General features: G+C 58.4%; 5 protein-coding genes across 5 annotated transcripts; 1 reads left to right on the forward strand and 4 right to left on the reverse strand.

Annotated features, from left to right (window-relative positions):
* Positions 1-815: 815 nt before the first annotated feature.
* On the reverse strand, positions 816-2,806 carry MYCTH_2306772 (uncharacterized protein). The gene is made up of 4 exons (XM_003664161.1): positions 2,321-2,806; positions 2,208-2,240; positions 1,604-2,149; positions 816-1,531 (listed from the first exon to the last, which is right to left on the reverse strand). Exons 1-4 carry the CDS (start codon positions 2,498-2,500, stop codon positions 1,061-1,063), a joined length of 1,230 nt encoding a protein of 409 aa, XP_003664209.1. The 5' UTR covers positions 2,501-2,806; the 3' UTR covers positions 816-1,060.
* Positions 2,807-3,769: 963 nt separating this feature from the next.
* MYCTH_2306775 (uncharacterized protein) lies at positions 3,770-4,037 on the reverse strand (the record flags this gene model as incomplete). Its single annotated transcript, XM_003664162.1, has 1 exon — positions 3,770-4,037. The coding sequence occupies one exon, from the start codon at positions 4,035-4,037 to the stop codon at positions 3,876-3,878; it is 162 nt and encodes a 53-aa protein (XP_003664210.1). The 3' UTR covers positions 3,770-3,875.
* Positions 4,038-4,497: 460 nt separating this feature from the next.
* MYCTH_2306777 (uncharacterized protein) lies at positions 4,498-6,793 on the forward strand. Its single transcript, XM_003664163.1, has 3 exons — positions 4,498-5,324; positions 5,387-5,959; positions 6,056-6,793. Exons 1-3 carry the CDS (start codon positions 4,720-4,722, stop codon positions 6,516-6,518), a joined length of 1,641 nt encoding a protein of 546 aa, XP_003664211.1. The 5' UTR covers positions 4,498-4,719; the 3' UTR covers positions 6,519-6,793.
* A 13-nt stretch (positions 6,794-6,806) lies between these two features.
* MYCTH_108157 (uncharacterized protein) lies at positions 6,807-9,323 on the reverse strand. The gene is made up of 3 exons (XM_003664164.1): positions 7,958-9,323; positions 7,398-7,873; positions 6,807-7,283 (listed from the first exon to the last, which is right to left on the reverse strand). The coding sequence occupies exons 1-3, from the start codon at positions 9,200-9,202 to the stop codon at positions 7,166-7,168; spliced, it is 1,839 nt and encodes a 612-aa protein (XP_003664212.1). The 5' UTR covers positions 9,203-9,323; the 3' UTR covers positions 6,807-7,165.
* Positions 9,324-9,538: 215 nt separating this feature from the next.
* On the reverse strand, positions 9,539-13,739 carry MYCTH_2306784 (glycoside hydrolase family 3 protein). Its single transcript, XM_003664165.1, has 5 exons — positions 13,417-13,739; positions 13,006-13,124; positions 11,665-12,933; positions 10,280-11,607; positions 9,539-10,211 (listed from the first exon to the last, which is right to left on the reverse strand). The coding sequence occupies exons 1-5, from the start codon at positions 13,464-13,466 to the stop codon at positions 10,194-10,196; spliced, it is 2,784 nt and encodes a 927-aa protein (XP_003664213.1). The 5' UTR covers positions 13,467-13,739; the 3' UTR covers positions 9,539-10,193.
* Between the last annotated feature and the right edge of the window lie 769 nt (positions 13,740-14,508).

A 14,508-nucleotide genomic window follows, 5' to 3' on the forward strand; every position in this document is an offset into this window, starting at 1 on the left:
TCACTATTGGTGTATCGGAGTTGTACGGTTCGGCTTGGGAGGTGGAAGCGAAGTAAGATGTCAGAAAGAACACGATCGGGCTATAGGTGTTTTCCTCTTTTTTTTTCGTTTCTTGTTTTTTCTGTCTGCCACTCTGCAAGGTCTCTCGGAAAGCGCCATATATATCTCTCTTAGCTGCTTGTCAGCGTTATCGGTCTTGCCGCTATAATCTGTTTTTCCTGGTCGTCTCGGTGCGAAGCTCCATTTGCTTCTCAAGGGAGTTTTTTTTGACTGTCGAGAGAGGCAAAAGGGAGTGGCTGGTCTCCGAGAATCGAATGGATGATGGTGCTAAGGTATGAAAAGTTGAGCTAGGTAGCAGTAGATAGGAGTGCGTTTTTTAAATTGAAACTCTCCTCTTGCTTCTCAACTCTTTAATTTTCCGTCCCGATCCTGGCCAGTACCGAGCATATGTAGCATAGATGAAACACGTCGCGGGCTGGGAACAGTTACATGTGCAAGACGGGAGGGGTAGCAATACTTGGGCACGGCTAGGAACCAACCCTTCCCCCTTTCTCTGCCCCGAGACTCGCATTGCTGCCAGCAGCTATACGGCTCTGCCCCATCGTCTGATAGTTAAAGAGAGCTTGTGCTTCTAGTTTGGACTGGTATGAAGTTTCAACAGGGCGTTAAAACCTTTAGGAGGCCGGTATGACAGATGTGAAAGATTCGACCGCAATTGTACTGTACATACAATGGTATATACAAAAACACTGGTTAGTTTGGCTCCTCTAACCTTGGAATACTACCGGTACCAGCCTCAGAAACCTTGGCTCGTTCTGCATCATGACATGTCAACCTTATTTACAGTGAAAAAGAAACCAATCTGTGCTCATAAAATCGGTGGTATGCGGGGACGCCCTGCAGAGTGAGACCGTCTCTCCCCTTTGCATCCTGGTATCCGTTCAATAGCAATCTGTTGTAGATCAATATGCAGCACCTCTTTCCGAGAGTGCCAGGCACAAAACAATCTTTCACCCCTCCAGACTCGTCAACTCAACCCCCAACTGTGGTCATATCGCAATCAAGCCTTGATCCCATTCATCAGCGGCGCGGAATTGGGCAGCCCAGGAGACCTAGGCCTCTGCCGCTCCGGGTTAGGCGTCGAGCGCCGAAGGAGCGACGGGTCCCCGATGCGCGATGCCATGCGGTCGGGCACGAAGTCGGGCGTTGGAGACCGCGAGAGAACGGTGGTGTACTCTGTGCCCTCGGTGAACTCGGCGGACTCGTTCCCAGCCGGCGGTGAGACAGGGCGCAGGTGGCGGCGGGGTGCGGAGAGGTCCGGAGACGGAGAGCGCGAGCGTACCGGATACTCGGTGGCCGGCGTGGCGCGGAGGAGGCGGGAGGTGGTTGGCTGGGGGCTGTGGATCGTCGAGGCTGGGAACTCGTCCGTTACGATGGTTGTTGGGACGGTGGCGGGGCCTGTGCGAACTTTGGATGGAAGGATTTGCTCGAAGCCCTGAGCTTGGGCTACCTGTTCGATGTCCTTGAAATACTGTCCAAGTCATTAGGCGGGGCGAGAAAAGAAAGATAAAGTCTGATTGGGGTGTTGCTTTTTTGGGGGTACCTTGACAGTCTTGACTTGCAGCTCTAGCGTCGCGTCCTCGTCGCACACAATCATCGAGTGTGGGTGCAGCTGCACGGCCGAGAGCGTCCACATGTGATTGACCCCCTGTTCGACGCATCGCTGCAGGGCGATGGCTTTGCGGGCGCCGAGCGCGAGCACCACAATCTCGCGTGCCTCCAGCACGGTCTGGACGCCCACAGTCAGAGCCATCTTCGGCACTTTCTCGAGATCGTCGCCAAAGAAGCGGCTGTTGGCTAGGATGGTGCCGTAGGCGAGTGTCTTGACCCGGGTGCGGGAAGCCAGGCTGGAGCCGGGCTCGTTAAAAGCGAGATGGCCGTCCTCGCCCATTCCTGCGAGAAACAAGTCGATGCCGCCCGCTGCCTGGATCTTGGCTTCATATTCGACACACTCCGCCTCTAGATTGGGGGCATTCCCGTCGAGAATGTGGACATTGCTTGGGTGGATGTTGACGTGGGAGAAGAAATGCTTCCACATGAAGGAGTGGTAGCTCTCAGGGTGGTCCCTGGGAATGCCGATGTACTCGTCCTGTGCGAGAGGGTTGGTCTCTTCTCAACACCCACTCGACTAGTGCTCGACTGCTTACCATGTTGAAAGTGACAACATTCTCAAAGGATACCTGCCATGTTCCCGTCAAGCACGCATCAGCACACATCAAGATCGAATCACGAGTCGAGCTGCGGCTGTCCCCCGTCTTACCTCGCCAGCTTTGTATTTTTCTACAAGCCTTTTGTAAACACCAAGCGGGGTACTCCCAGTTGGGAGACCCAGAACGAAGGGATGTGCTGGTGTGGGGGCGAAGTGGTTGATACGGTCGACAATGTAGTTCGCGACGTAGGCACTGGCGGCCTCGGCGTTGTCTCTGATGATGAACCTCATCTTTAGTCAACTCCTCGATTAGGACGGTGCTGATTTCGGTAATGCGTCAAAAATGCTCTAGTAAGAAAGGCTTAGTATAACAGGGTTGGATAGGGTCGTGTCGTGTGAGCTGCTGCAGTGAAGAATGAATCGCTAGGTCGGAGATTCTAAGGGTGATGGTAGCAGATGATATGAAGGGGACTGGTTAAACATTCGGATAGCACCCGGGGACAAAGACTGTGGATAAGACTGGGGGGACATGTGAGTGTTAGCGTAACCGCGAGCTCGTCGGCCACTGGCCGGAGCGCCTGTGTGAAACGAACAGAGGATAGCATCGGTCATGGCGGCTGCCGGGCGTGCCAGGTGTCGATGGGCGAACATCGCTGGAGGCATGGAGTCACAGATGGAACGTTCTTGCGGCCAGGTTCTCTCCCACACAGTAGGCGGCACAGTGGCGAGTTGGGGAGCCATAGACTAAGGATGGGCCCAACGGACTGGTGCTGCAAGCAGGGTCTCTTTGCCTTGTCAACTGGAGAACTGGCAGGTCACAAGTCGCGCAGCGCTGGGTCCAATGAGGGAACGTAGAAGATCGGTCATGACGGGAACAACCGCAACTGTCAGGCGGTCCCCGAACTTTTACTATACAGGGTTAGCTCCTTCCTCGATTCTTTGTCCGGCGAAGGGCAGGCGCAGGTCGGTCTTGCCAAGATGGCAGCCTGAGAGTAATCACGATCTATGATATAATAATACTCAGCACATTCGTACTCGGAAGGAGCAATCAGCTGTCGGCATCAGCGTGAACTTCGCCTTCGGGTTCAACTCTCTGGAGAATTTGGGTAATGAATGAGGCTCTTCGCATCCTACACGGGTCTGCAGGTGGTCCCGCCCCAAATTACTTGCAGACGACTAACTCCATGGCTCGATGCTGAGGCAGTGTTTGGAATTGATGGTTCTGATTCTCGTCTCATGCAAGGTGAATTAAGCTTTTGTCGGGCCCATGCGCCTGCCCGAAGAAGACGGCGCCAAGCTGCCTGCACTGCATGCCCCACATATTCCCGCTGACGCCTTGGATCCATCCGCCCCCGCCCCACAGTGCACCGAAGCTAGTCCGATCGACAACAGCTCCCGTCGCAAGTGGAACGGGGCACTGGCAACTAAACCCCAAGGCAACGTTACGTCCCCTAGTGTTCCCCCGGGGGGCTTTGAGTACGCAGCGGTCCACGGCAGCGGCCACCTCAGCGCAGGGACACTCGGGATCCTCACTCTTCCCACCGAGTCGGGGCAGGGCATTTTCTCGGCACTTTCGGGCTGCGACAAGAGCTCATTTCGTATCCGTAGTCGCAGGTTTCTCGCCGGCACTCCACCGCCCCTAGGTACCCTGGGCTGGCGAGTCGCATCACCACGCCAGGGTGCCGACTTCTCGATCTCTCTCCAGCGTTGCTACCGTCTTCCGCCATTCAACGCCCGCAATTGAACTGCCATTGGCCACGCTCGCTACCCCTGGATATTGAACGATCTTGACGAACAGTCCCCGACCGCCTGTTGCCCTCTCGAACATCTGTCTCAAACAACCTTACATAGTACGAAGAGGCCCGGTGATCCGCTCGGACCAGGCCTCATTCGTTCTTACAGGACCCTCACTTCAACCGGAACTTGAACGGTTCCTTGTCTTCCCGCCCCCACCTGTACGGGCCCGCTCTCGTAACCTCCTGCTTCCGCCTTCCTCGCGACCTTGTATGTACTTTTGTACTGTACGGTCCACACACTGCACTAGTGCGAGGGTAAAGGGCAGGTCGCCCTGTTGTTCCTTTTGCGCGCCTCCCGCTCCTGCACGGCGGCACCCATAGGCAGGTTTCATTTTTACCGTGTCAGCCTTTTTTTTTGGAGCCCGGCAGTGGTGTGTTTACGGGGCACACAGCGTGCCAACGGCCAGCTCGGGCAAGGTAGTGCGCGTGCGCGCTGAACCTGCTGGGCCCAGATCGATCCAACCAACGCTGTCAACCTTCGCTCCCCCCCCCCCTTTTGGTCATCTCGCTCTTTAACGTTGTTCAGTCTTCCTCGGCTGGGCTTGCCGAGTCGTCCACGGCACCTCTCTGCCAACCGCCGGAGGAGCTGCCTCGTATTTGCTGGAATGTGTCTCTCGTTCCGTCTCCTCCCTCGCTATTCCCTGGATGACTTTAAAGCAAACACCCTGTCTTCTGCCAACGCTCTTTCCGGCTCTCATCTAGTGTCATGCCGCCATGCCGCTCGTTTCCGCAATGATGTCGCTCCGGGAGGCCCTCCTCGCGGCTGTTAGGTCTCTCCTACGCGGCAAGTCCTTTCTCAAAGCCCTCCTCGCCTTCTGGACAGCCAGCCCTGTCACCCCTATCAACTCCCAAGATGCCGGGGCCAAGGTCAACGCCGACCCCGCAGCCGACTTCCTCGCCGAGGCCGAGCACCTGCTGCTGGGGTTCATCGAAGCCGGCGGGCTGAAACGCTTCTCGCGAAAGCTGAAGCGCCAGTTCAAGGAAAGGCTGTGGTCGAACACGGAGTGCATGCTGCCCTCGTACAATTCACAACTACCCACGGGGCGCGAGTCAGGCCAGTATCTCGCCCTCGACGTTGGCGGGTCGACGCTGCGCGTGGCCCTGGTGGAGCTCGGGGGCAAGGGCGCTGAAGGGGCAGAGGGCAGCATCATCCGGATGGACACGTTCAAGATCGACAGCCATGTCAGGAATCTGAGGGGTGCCCGGTTTTTCGACTGGATGGCCGAGAGGATACAGCAGACCGTGGCCAAAGACAGCACTCGGGGACACGTCCCCGACGTCCCGCTCCTCATGGGGTTGGCCTGGAGTTTCCCTATCGAGTATGTAATCGGCTTATGTATATATATACCGCGCGATTAGCTCAGCCCGCTAACCGTACCAGGCAAACCTCTTCGAAGGGGGGCAAGCTGTCCGTCATGGGCAAAGGCTTCCTCGCCCACGAGGGTCTCGTGGGGCAGGACCTGGGAGACATCATCAAGTCCGCTTGCCAGAAGCAAGGACTGCACGTCGAGCTCTCGGCTATCGTCAACGATTCGAGCGCCGCTCTGCTTTCTGAGGCATATGTTACCCCCTCGACCCGCTTCAGCCTCGTCCTCGGCACCGGCGTGAACATCGCCGTCCACCTCCCAGTCAATACCATTGACCAGCCCAAATTCGGCGACCGTCCGAGCAGCTGGCACGAGAAAGCCAGCCATGTGATAGTCAACACGGAACTGGGCATGTTCGGCCACGACATTCTGCCCCTGACGAAATGGGATAAGCTCCTCAAAGCCGACCATCCCCGACCAGACTTCCAGCCGCTAGAGCAGCTCGTCAGTGGATACTACCTCGGCGAGATCTGCCGCCTTGCCCTGCTCGACGCCATCGCGTCGACGGGCATCTTCGGCGGAAATGTGCCACCATCACTGCGGACACCTTACTCCCTCGACACTGAAACCCTGTCCTTGATCGAAGCGTGCGCCTCCCTCTTCACTTGACTTCTTGTTCTCTCTCTCTCGCTCTCTCTCCCCCCCTCTCCCCAGACCACTTGTTTTGCTGACCCAAGAATCAGAGACACCAGCCCGAGCCTCTCCGATGCCCTTCAAGCCTTCGCCGCCCGCCACCCCATCCCGTCTTACCGCCCCACCACGGCCGACATGTCCTTTCTCCGCACCCTCGCATCCCACGTCACGCGGCGCTCGGCCTCGGTCGTCGCCGCCTCCCTCCACGCGCTCTGGGAGCTCAAGGCCGAGGCCGAGCGCGCCATGCTCGCGAGCCTGCCCGATCCGTCCGGCGCGTTCGCGTTGGAGACGGAGGCCGAGATCGCCCTCGCCTCGTCCAAGACGACCGTGGCCTTCAACGGGTCCGTGATCGAGCAGTACCCCGGCTATAGGGCGCGGCTGCAGGCGTTCGTGGATGGATTGCTTGCCGAGGACGACGGTGATGGAGATCTCAAGAAGGGGTCAATCGCGTTGGTGGAGGCGAGGGAGAGTTCGCTGCGGGGGGCTGCCGTTGCGTTGGCTTGCTTGTCGTAATGTAGCCCCCCTCTCCCCCCAACCGGGTTGTTTCGTGTCGTGTCATGTCATGCCGTGTGTGGGCGTTTTTATTTGGGCGCAAGTTCGCGGGGTAATTTCGCTGTGCATACTATGGTGCCGCGGCCTTTCTATTGGTAATTCGATGACTTGTTTGCTTGTATATAGAACGGAGGCATGTAGCGGTGCGGTTATCAGTTATGCGGGATGGGGGGCCAAGGTGGGATCTCGATATCCTTTTCAATTTCAGCATGATTCTTTGGCGACCATGAGGCTTCTGATGCAAGGTTGGATGGATGATGATGCCGTCTTCAGTAACCAATCTGCCCGGTAAATAACACAACCCTCTTACCTCATGACCTAACTAGCTTCAGCCCCTGAAGACCCAACATTCAAGCGACAAATCCAACCAAACCACCGACATACAAACACATAAGGTTCCCAGAAAACTCCCCAGTGAGAGACGCCAATGCCATCCAGGATGCAATAAAGGAGCCAAAATAGAGAGCAGTTACATCCTTATATGTCTTTGCCCATTCCATCCGTCCCCTTCGTCAAATTCATTCATATCATACAAAAGTAAAGTCACCTGATAACCAAGGGCCAAATCCGAAACCAAACCCTGACCCTGACTCGTTTTGCTTGGATTTTCACTCGGCGGCAAAGTACCGCTTTGCTTTGCTCCGCACCTGCTGCGCCTTGACTTCTGGCGGGACGATTGTGTGGTGGACGACGTGCGGACGGTAGATGGCGTCGACGGGTGGCATCCTGTTTGTTTCGGTCATGGGTTTCCGTGCGTCAGCATTCATCTAGATTTCCCCCTGCCGGTGGGATTAGAAAAATAAAAGGGGGTGGGGGGGGGGGGAGAGGGGTTAGCCTTACCAGTCGTCCAGGCTGAGGGGAAAGTACTCGTATAACATGTCATCGGAGTCAAGCGAACCCCCAAGATGGTCGTGCGCCCCGCTGCTGCTGCCGGCTTGCCCGGCGGACGCCAGGCCCGCCCCACCACCGGTGGAAGACCGCGTAGAGGCCTTAGTGGTGAGCCGAGGGCTCTGTGAACTATCGTTGGAGCTGGAACGGTTGGGCGGGCTGCGCTCGTCCTCGGATAGGGAGAGGGATAATGGGAGAGGCTGGGGCCCGGTTGTGCTGTTGCTGCGTTGTCTGACCGCGGCGGCGTTCGGATTCGCGTTGCCGGCGTTGTTTTGCTTCGCGTTTGCCGAGGAAGGGGGCTCTAGCGAGCCCCAAGAGGGTACGGGCGGGCGGTTAACGTTGGGCGAGGTCACCGCCAACTTCTTATTCGGATGTTGCGGGTTGGGCGTGTTCATGCCGTAGGGGGTCGCCCGGTCGGACGGTGATTGCTGGGAGGTTGTTGTGTGGTTAACAATGAACACGCATCGGGGTAGAGGAAGGTGTGTGTGTGTGTGTATGTGTCTCAGTCATACCTGTACGCCCGTCGTCGGGTTATACCGCTGCGTCTTGACCGGCGTGCCATCATCCTGCCTCTCCTGCTTCTCCTGCTTCGCTGCGGCAGAGCCCGAACCTTCGGTGTTCCTCCTCTCTAGCGGCCGTTTGTCCCCCAGCGGGACCTCCTTTCGGCTATCAAAGTTCCTCGGGCTCCTTCCCCTCACGATCACGGGGCCCGACTGGATCTCGGCTACCTTGATGTATTCCCCCGCCTTGCTCTTGACCAGCAGGTTAATCTGCACCACGTAGTGCTGTTGTAGCCCCTTGCGCCGGCCGTTGTTCGCTGTCGCGTGCTTGAACTGCAGCCTCTTCCAGGCTACCGGGACCGAGACCCGGCTCCCGCCGTCCACCTCCTGGCCGGAGCCGCTAAAGTCGAGCGGGACCACGGGCGGCGCGCTCACTGCCTTGGACTCCTCGGCACCCAGCGGGGCATTGCTCCCCCTCCAGGGGATTGTGATCATCTCGGCGGCGCGGCCCTCGATGCTCTCGACCGCCGTGATGGAGGCCGCCAGCTCGACGACGGGGCCGCGCCGTCCCTGGTCGTCGACGTACTGCGCCACGTGCCGCGGCAGCGTGATCTGGCCGGAGATCTGCCAGAGGTTGCGCCGGTAGCACGTCAGCTCGAGCGGGCGGCCGGTGGCGTTGCTGTCGGCGCCGAAGACGTCCTCGGCGACGAAGAACATGCCGTACAGCTCGCCCGTCATGGCCGGCTCGACGAACTGGCCCGTGTCGGTGAGGAGGGTGGCCTTTCCGGGAATGGGGGGCCCGAAGCTGAGCAGCTTGTTGTCGGGCCCTTCGTCGTCATCGTCTTGGGGCGAGGCGCCGCCTATGCCCATGTGACCGTAGAGGTCGTGGTGGCTGCGGTGGGAATCGGTGGGTGCGGCGGCGGCGTCGTGCGGCCCGCGCGAGTGGCTCCGGCCGGTGCCGTCGAAGGGCCGAGCCGGGTAGGAGAAGGGGTCCTCGAAGGTGGTGCTGAAGTTCTCAAAGTCGTAGGCAGTCGGGGTGAAGGGGATCTGGGGCACGTTGACGGGGTCGCTGGCCGGGGAGGTGTGGTTCGCATGGCCGTCGTTATCGAAGAGGTATGGCGGGTGTACCGACAGCATGGAGTCGTCGAAGGCCATCGAGGCGTCGAAGGCCTCCATCTCCGAAGCCGATATGGACATGGAGTCCGGGCCTGGAGCGGCGCCGGACGACAGCGCCGGCATGGAACTGAAGCCGGCCATCTCATCGCCGCTCCGGAAGAGCGTCTGGGCGATTCATGCAGGACTGCGCGGGACTCGGATCGGAACTGCAGCGGCACGCAGGGTCGATATCGGCCGGGCATGACATCTGAGATAAGCCCGCTGTCGCACGCTCGGGGAATATGCAAGGCTAAGCTGTGCGTGGCTGGCGATTGGAACTGGGCCGGCGCGGAGGAGCATACCGCCAAGACTTTCCCGCATGCAGCTCCGATCGCCCACTCCCCGCGTTTTTGTAGGCAGCCCTTCCCACTAGCGTCCTCAGTAGTGTGTACTGTATAGTAGGGGGCGACCTCTCTCTCTCCACTGTAACCTCGCAGGTCACGGCTACCCCGGAAGCAGGCCTAACTGGGGATGGATCCTTGCCAAGGTCCCCGCTGAGGTTTGATAGCAACGGCCCGGTTACCACACCAGCTAGCTCTTCGTTGTTTGCCAATCAACTTGGGGGTGATGCTCATGCGCATACACTAGGTCCTGGTGCAGGAGCCGCTTCCAAACCTGAAAGCAGGATCCCATGGCTCCTTAGGTGGGCAAACCCCTCTTCTGTGAAATTGCCCGGTTTCCTGATGGCGCGCGCCCGGCGGCGGCGGCGTCTCTCGGCGCTTCTCAAGGGTCTGGGCGCCGCTGCTCCGTGCGAGATAAGCCGGTGGAAACGAGTCCAATAAACTCGCGCCGCGCAAAAGCGACAGGAGCCGACCACCTCAAGATTGTTCCAATGCAAAAAGAAAAATAATGAACTAGCAGCTGGGACAGCTCCAACCTGCGCACAATATGTACCAAAATATTTAATTTGGAAGTGTCAGGTTCCAAGGTGACGAGGAAAGAGAGAAATCAAAAAAAAAAAATAATGCTGCGGGATATATAGCCGGGCATAACATATATCTAAGCGTCAGTCGCCGAAAGAATGTCCAACCCACTCAACTACGAGTCAAGTCGCGTTCACCATGACAACACCAAGACTAGCTGCCATCTTAGATCAAGAAAAGTCCTGCCACTACAAACAGTCAGCTTAGCTCTCTGACCACGACACTTTACGTGTCAAGCAGAGGGAAACACACTCACATTATCCGGCGAATTCGTAAACTCCTCAAAGACCTGCACCACTTCGAATCCCATAGCCAACAGTGGCTCATGCGCGTCATCCTGCACCCAGCTCAGCACACTTTTTAGCGACTTGTGCGTCTTGTTCTGCCGCAGGCCCATCAGGGCGAGACCCTGCAGCACCAAGGTTGCCTGAGCCGACGACGGCGCCACGATCGGGCTCACGATCCCCCCGACAGGCTCGTCAGGCCGCGCCGGAGAGGGCTGCAGGGGCGGGATGAAGCTGGCCAGGGTGCTCCCGGGCTTGCAGACGATTACCGTGCCAAGCAGCGCCTCGGCGTGGCCCTTGGCCCGGACGACACCGCAGCTCTTGGTCTCTTGCAGCGCGAAGCGGTACAGCTCCAGCACCTCCGGGCTTGCGTGTGCGCTGACGTGGGCCAGCACGTTGTCGGCATTGTCCAGGCCGTGGATGAGGTCGAAGGTGATGCCGGCGCGCTGGATGCTCTGCAGCAGCCCTTCGGGGGCAATCCAGCTGTTGAGAGATGAGACGGCCATGTTGACGAGGCGCCGTGGGAACTGCAGGTCCCAACCCCCGTTGGTAAACCACTGCTTGAGCCCGGCGCTGTCGTCCGCGGGGATGCCTAGGAAGACGCCCGGGAAGGACATGCCCAGCTGTACCTTCTTGATGCCGCGCTTCTGGGTCAAGCCGCGCAGGGCTCGCCGTTGGAGGGACCTGCCGATGGAGACATTGCGCTTGGCGGGGTCGACAAAGAGAGCGCCGATAATTCCCGTCCCTTGGACAAAGTAGGTTGCGCAGAAGCCGTAGAGCGCCTGAGTGCTGCTGTTGCGCACTACGAAGTGGGCTTCCTCGATGTTGGGGCTGAACAGCTCAAAGGAATGCGCGCTCGTGGTCTGCAGGAACTGGTGGGCAGGCGCGCTCGCTCTGGCCAAGGATTGTAGGAGGTCCTGTAACCCCTTGGCGTCTCGGTCGCGGTCGTACGGCTCGACGAGCCAGTGCTGCCTGGATTTGAGCACCTTTCTGCTCTTCCTGAGGGTCCCGGGCAGTGTGCCCCGGGGCTTGATCTTGCCGCATAAGACCCGTACGAGAGCGGCCATAGCCGTCTCGGTGAAGTCAAAGGTGCAGATGTAGGTCCCGACCGACTTGTCCATCGCGAAGTCGTAAGGGGAGCTGACGGCAACCACGATGAGCGACTTCTTCTGCCCATTTGCCCTCAGCAATGAGCACATCATGGAGACGTGCTTTGTAAAGCCTGCCTGGTACAGGTTGCGGTTGGCGTCCGCCGTCACGATGATGATACACGAGGCTCGGTTGATGAGGTTTTCGTGTACTAGTCATGCATTAGGAGGGAGCAGCGCGGCAGGGCCCGTAGGGGGAGGAGACTGACCTGGCCTGACACCGTTCGCGGTGTAAGATGTATGTAGCAGCTTCCCATGCCTTGCACGAGCGAGGGATCTTCCGAGCTCGCGAAATACTCCCTCGCCGCTCATGATGGCTCCCCGATCACGGTGGACCCATTTGTCGTGGAGTGTTACGGGGTCGATTTGTTTCTTCTCCAGCAACGCCTTGGTCATGGAGGAAGCCGGTAGCGGCCTTACCAGTGGCGTGAGCAGCAGCAGTTCCTCTTCCTGGTGCATGGAAGAGGTCAAGGGGAGCAGCTTTTCGTTGTCTCGTATGACGGCGATGGAGTCGTCGTAGGCCTTCAGCGAGAGTGCGAGGTGGCCCGGATGGATCTTGGACAGCAAGCTGATGCCGGGAGGGTTCAACGCCTTCTGCCAGGAAGTGCACGACTTCTTCATGCGGACGATTCGCCTGAGCGACGTGTAGATGCGCTCTTTCGTGATGAGCTCATTCTCCACGCCCAGTTTCAGGCCGGAAATGGCCTCGAGTTGCACATCGTAGGCGCGACAGAGCATGACCAAGTCGCACCCGGCCTCGACTGCCATGACCGTGCCCGTTTTGACGCCAATCTCGTTCCTGAGACCCTCCATCTCCAAACACTCCGAGATGGCGACACCTTGGAAGCCGAGCTCGTTTCTGAGCAGGTCGTCGACCACCTGTTCAGACAGACACGCGTGGTTGACGTTCATGGACGGGTTCGCGATGCCACAGCCACCGACAAACATGGCGTCCAGCTTGCCGGTGGCGATGGCGTTGCGGAAGGGAACAAGGGCGCTCAGAGAGAGTTCCTCCAGGGTCTGGGTGATGATGGGGATGTCCAAGCTGGAGCCGAGAAAATCCAGGTTGCCGTAGGAAGGGAAGTGTTTCCCGCAGGTGGCAACGCCGGCGTCCTTGTAGCCGTTCATAGCGGCGATGCCGTACTGGGAGACCTCTTGGGGGTCGTCGCCGGTCGCTCGCACGCCCAGCGGCTGGTAGCGCGCATTGGTGAGCACGTCCAGCACTGGTCCCAAGATCAGGTTGACACCGACGGCCGAGACTTCGGTAGCGGTGGCCTTGGCGATCTTGTAGGCCAGGTCGGCACTGCTGGCGGCAGCCTGGCCCATGGAGCTGGGGAACTGGCAGATGTAGTCCTCGTCAAAGAGGCTGTTGACGCCGCCATTCTCCTGGTCGAGGGCAATCAGCAGGGGGTAGGGATGGCCGGCCTGACGGGCGATGGTCTGGAGCTCCTGGACGAGTCTTGCCGTTTGCTCGGCGGCTGCATTGCATTCCGGTTAGTATACGACCTCGATTATAATCAAGCATCTTGCGAGGCGGCCGGGTGTACAACATTTGAGGTTCTTTGCCGTTAGCAGGACCGAGCCCAGGTGATGCTGCTCGATTAGAGTACGGATCTGGGGTGTGACTTCGGTCCCATCCCATCCCATAATCAGCATCTGACCGATGGCCCTGACGCACTGTTAGCGGCCGTCTCTAATAGACCTTAATCGTGTCCAGTAATTCATTTATTAATCATCCATCCATCCAACCAGCCAGCCAGCCAGCCAGCCAGCTATCCGCCCATTCAGTCATCCCATTCCTCGCCACGCCTTGATGCTCGACCGCCATGATGACGGACTCCTCCGGGATGACCGGGAGCGCTGAGCAACAGCAACCTCACTGCCACACGTCAAGCCACAGACGGGGCGGAAACGACCACGTCAAACGGAAAAAAGAGATAAGAAGTGCAAAGACGACATACCAGTCGAGGTCCTGCCATAGTGGGTCCAAATCGCCATCCAAGGTGCTCATGTTGTGCTCGGGCTGCGGCAATCGGCGCGGTGGGTTCGGGAACGGTGCTCGGTCGATGGCGGCATAATGCTCCGCCGAATGGTCCGGGAAAGCCCCAACAGCAGTTGAAGTGTAACAATGCTGCTGCTGTTGCTACTGCTGCTACTGCTGATGCTGCTTGCTCTCAGGAACCATAACTAACGCAGTAAAGTTACCATACGTATGTCAGCACAATGTGGAGCGCGTTCCGTACCGTTTGCTTGGTCGCTTTTACTGAAGTGGAATCAAAAGTCGACCATTGCTCGATGTGGATTCCGGGTTCCAGTGTGCACTCGGCGCACCAGAGAAAAGGCTGCAGCTCCTCTGTGTGTAATCCGTACTGTAATCCGTACCAGTATGTGTTGCACCTCAGTGGCCAATGAGAGGCCGGCCCCGCCAAGGCAGCCTAGCCACAGAGCTGTCAAAGAACGCTTGGCAAGAACGATGGTGGAACGTTTGGGTTACGTTAGTGAGCTCCAATCGGGCAACGTTACATGCCTGTTCAAGTCTCGAAGCTCCATCAAACACCATCTTGACGCTCAACCATCCGCCGCCAACCGCACGCATCATCGGGCCGGAGTGGTGGAATGTGCTTCTCCAACAGGGCCTCGAGCAAGCAACCTGGAACTGGGTAACACCTCCATTCCAGGTTGCGTCTCGACGCCACCCTTCCTCTTCGCACAGTGCAACAGTGCAATCTGGAACCCACCTGCCAAACCGTCACACCATCAGTTATCCGACGGGCCCTGTATTGGGAAACATGTCTCAACAGACAGCCCAAAGAACCAAGACCCGCTCTGCACCCCGTCCCAGCGAATGCTGCGACTAGCGGAGACCACGGGAGTCTTTGAGGAACTGGGACTGGCTCTCTCTCATTGGGAGGAGTGTGGGAGAGAGGGCCGATGACCTTGATTGATTGCCAGGGGCGCCGTCCTGCTCCAAACGTCACGGGGCCAAAGCGTGAGATAACGCAAACCGGAACGCTACACTAGTTCCCGTTCTTTGGTCCCAGGAGCACCGGTGT

Source organism: Thermothelomyces thermophilus, chromosome 4 (genome assembly GCF_000226095.1).
Source record: "Thermothelomyces thermophilus ATCC 42464 chromosome 4, complete sequence".
Classification (NCBI taxonomy): Eukaryota; Fungi; Ascomycota; class Sordariomycetes; order Sordariales; family Chaetomiaceae; genus Thermothelomyces; species Thermothelomyces thermophilus.

Excerpts from the sequence above, each read along its gene's own strand:
- MYCTH_2306772 (XM_003664161.1), bottom strand. The coding sequence starts at position 2,500 with ATGAGGTTCATCATCAGAGACAACGCCGAGGCCGCCAGTGCCTACGTC. Across the intron at positions 2,241-2,320 it reads AAAAATACAAAGCTGGCGAG|GTATCCTTTGAGAATGTTGT; the intron begins GTAAGACGGGGG and ends GGAACATGGCAG. Across the intron at positions 1,532-1,603 it reads TGCAAGTCAAGACTGTCAAG|TATTTCAAGGACATCGAACA; the intron begins GTACCCCCAAAA and ends TGACTTGGACAG.
- MYCTH_108157 (XM_003664164.1), bottom strand. The coding sequence starts at position 9,202 with ATGGCCGGCTTCAGTTCCATGCCGGCGCTGTCGTCCGGCGCCGCTCCA. Across the intron at positions 7,874-7,957 it reads ACCCGACGACGGGCGTACAG|CAATCACCGTCCGACCGGGC; the intron begins GTATGACTGAGA and ends ACAACCTCCCAG. Across the intron at positions 7,284-7,397 it reads CCCCTCAGCCTGGACGACTG|GATGCCACCCGTCGACGCCA; the intron begins GTAAGGCTAACC and ends CGAAACAAACAG.
- MYCTH_2306777 (XM_003664163.1), top strand. The coding sequence starts at position 4,720 with ATGCCGCTCGTTTCCGCAATGATGTCGCTCCGGGAGGCCCTCCTCGCG. Across the intron at positions 5,325-5,386 it reads GCCTGGAGTTTCCCTATCGA|GCAAACCTCTTCGAAGGGGG; the intron begins GTATGTAATCGG and ends TAACCGTACCAG. Across the intron at positions 5,960-6,055 it reads ACCCTGTCCTTGATCGAAGC|AGACACCAGCCCGAGCCTCT; the intron begins GTGCGCCTCCCT and ends CCCAAGAATCAG.
- MYCTH_2306784 (XM_003664165.1), bottom strand. The coding sequence starts at position 13,466 with ATGAGCACCTTGGATGGCGATTTGGACCCACTATGGCAGGACCTCGAC. Across the intron at positions 13,125-13,416 it reads CTATGGCAGGACCTCGACTG|GGCCATCGGTCAGATGCTGA; the intron begins GTATGTCGTCTT and ends ACAGTGCGTCAG. Across the intron at positions 12,934-13,005 it reads AACGGCAAAGAACCTCAAAT|CCGCCGAGCAAACGGCAAGA; the intron begins GTTGTACACCCG and ends AATGCAATGCAG.